General features: G+C 34.7%; 1 protein-coding gene across 1 annotated transcript; it reads right to left on the bottom strand.

Moving 5' to 3' along the window:
• Positions 1-1,342: 1,342 nt before the first annotated feature.
• LOC110666426 (uncharacterized) lies at positions 1,343-1,738 on the bottom strand. Its single transcript, XM_021826909.1, has one exon. The coding sequence runs from the start codon at positions 1,736-1,738 to the stop codon at positions 1,343-1,345; it is 396 nt and encodes a 131-aa protein (XP_021682601.1).
• Positions 1,739-2,585: the final 847 nt, after the last annotated feature.

Raw genomic sequence — 2,585 nt, 5'->3', positions numbered from 1 at the left:
GAGAATTAGATGTGGAAACTTATAAAAGAGGTAATCATTAGTGGTCAACTACTAATTGACCTTAAAGGGAATTAAATATCTCTAATAGTTAGAGAATGGAAGATTATGTTTGTTAATCTATTCTTCTTCTCCACTTTTCTCTCAAGCCAAACTCTCTCATCTTCTTCCTTATAATTAATTCAAGAGAAATTTGAAAGTTATCACTCTTGAATTAAAGGTAGAGAAATTGTTTCTCTATACTTCCATAAGTTTGAAAACCAAGAAAACCTTAAACTCCATCTTTGTGCAAGCTTGGTCAAGACAAGGAGTGGAAGCACAAACGGAGTTTTGGTTGGAAATTAGTGCTTTGATCATTGTTTTTTCTGTGGACGGACTAGAGGATCGACTTTTAGAGATCTAAGCTTCCCGGATTAGGTGTTGAATGTGATTTTGCACATATACAGGGTAAAATCCTTAATTTCATCTTAATATCTTTAAGGTTTAAGTTTTCCAATGGCAAATAGATTTTTTAGCAATTAAGTTACAATTGTTGTAATCTAAAATATGTGTTTTTGAAATAGCATAAAGAATTTGCATGTTGCATGAAACCTTAGAATTTAAAATTTTAAAATTACTAAGTTTGCACCCTTGGTGCTATTTTTCTTTCACTAGAATCCTTGGATGAGGTCTCATTCTCCTTCCTTAAACTAACTAGTTTGTTTTTCTTATGACTCAACTCAAATTCATCATTCATGACTTTAAGAGCGTTAACAAGTTCATCATAAGAAAATTCAACAACATCATCACTTAAAGTTACCCCATTGGAGCTTTCCTCTATTACCATGAAGCGCATTTTGGCAACTTTACCACTAATCTCCATATCTTTTGAGTTACTTGATTCATCTCATGTTGGTTTGAGTGCCTTCTTCTTAACCTTCTTGGAGGGCTTCTTCAACTTGAGACAATCCATTCTAATGTGACCCATTTTATTGCATTCATAGCATATGGGAGGATCCCTTTTGCTACTCTCGCCCTTATCCTTCTTGAAGTTTTTCTTTGGAATGAACTTCTTGTTTTAGAAGAGCATCTTTCTTATTCTCCATGTCACTAGAGCCAACTATTCCTCATCAAACTCTTCATCTTCATCACTTGAATTTTTAGAAGACCTTAAAAGCAATGTTCTTCTTGACCTCATCAAACTCTTTTGAGAGTCATCTTATAGTCAATGAGATTTTCCAAAAGTTCATCAAGTTGTACCTTGTTCAAGTCTTTGAAATCCTTGAGTGAGGTTACTTTAGGTAGTCATTCCTTGGGAAGACTTCTTAGAATCTTCTTTACTGGCTCTTTATTTGTGAATTTCTTCTCAAGGGATGTTTCCTCCAATGATCTCCACAAATCTATCATACATTTGACCTATAGTCTCATTTGATTTCATCTTGAACAACTCATATTGATAGATTAGGGAATCCAACTTATTCTCCTTTACTTGACTTGTGCCCTCATGAGTAATCACCAAAGCATCCCAAATCTCCTTTGCGATAGACTTCATACACACTTTGTTATACTCACTTCTACTTAGAGCATAAAATAAAACATGAATAGCTTTGTCATTTAGACCAACTCTTCTCTTCTCTTGCTCACTCCATTCACCCTTTGGTTTTGCTACATGTGCACCTTCTACTACTTTGGTTGGGGTGAATGGTCCACTCTCAACAACATCCCACAAATCTATTCCTTTAGATTTAAAGAGGTTATACATCTTATTTTTCCAATAAAGAAAGTCATTGCCATCAAAGAAGGGAGTTCTTACCACCGATTGACTTCTTATGCATTTAGGGTTGCCATTGATCTTTGCTCCAAGATTATTAAATTTTTTTTGAATGGAGAGTAGCTCTAATACCACTTATTGTCCCTTGTAGCAACCCAAGGGGGGGGGGTGTGAATTGGGTAGAAATTGAAATTTTGGTGACAAAGGGAAATTAATGAAAAAATAGGCCCAACAAAGAAAGAAAGGAAAGAAAGAAGGAAAGCACAATCGATTTACAAAGGTTCGGCTATCCCAAACCTACGTCCTCTCCCCAAGGCCCTCATTGAAAGTTAACTCTATTAATCTTTCTTCTTTGGGTGAAGAATAAATCCCTTATAAAACCACAAGAGCAAACCTTTGCTCTTTTACAAATCCCTTTTCTCACAAGAGCAACTTAATGCTCTAACACACTCAAGATACAATAAATACTCTCAAAAACTTTAAACTCACTCTCAAAACTCACAAATTACAGCTTAACAAATAAGCTCTCAAGAATTAGCTATGAAAGCTCAAGTTCTAGAGATAGAAATTGGGGAAAAGCTTTAAAACTCAATAAAATCTCAAAATATCAGTTATTGTTACTTCCCTCCATTTATAAATGGTCTCTATTTGTAGTTTTATTCAGAAAATGACCATTGGGGGTACATTATATGTAAATATAGCCATTCAACCAACCAAAACCCTATTTTGTCAAGTTACAGAAACCTAAGTTCAGCTATTAAAGTCCCTTACTTTAGCTGTCGAAAGTTAGGGCGCTAAAACTTTATGTTTAAAATCTTGGCTTTGGCTACAGAAGTCC

Source organism: Hevea brasiliensis, chromosome 14 (assembly GCF_030052815.1).
Source record: "Hevea brasiliensis isolate MT/VB/25A 57/8 chromosome 14, ASM3005281v1, whole genome shotgun sequence".
In the NCBI taxonomy this organism is placed as follows: Eukaryota; Viridiplantae; Streptophyta; class Magnoliopsida; order Malpighiales; family Euphorbiaceae; genus Hevea; species Hevea brasiliensis.
This window is presented reverse-complemented; position numbering and strand designations above follow the sequence as displayed.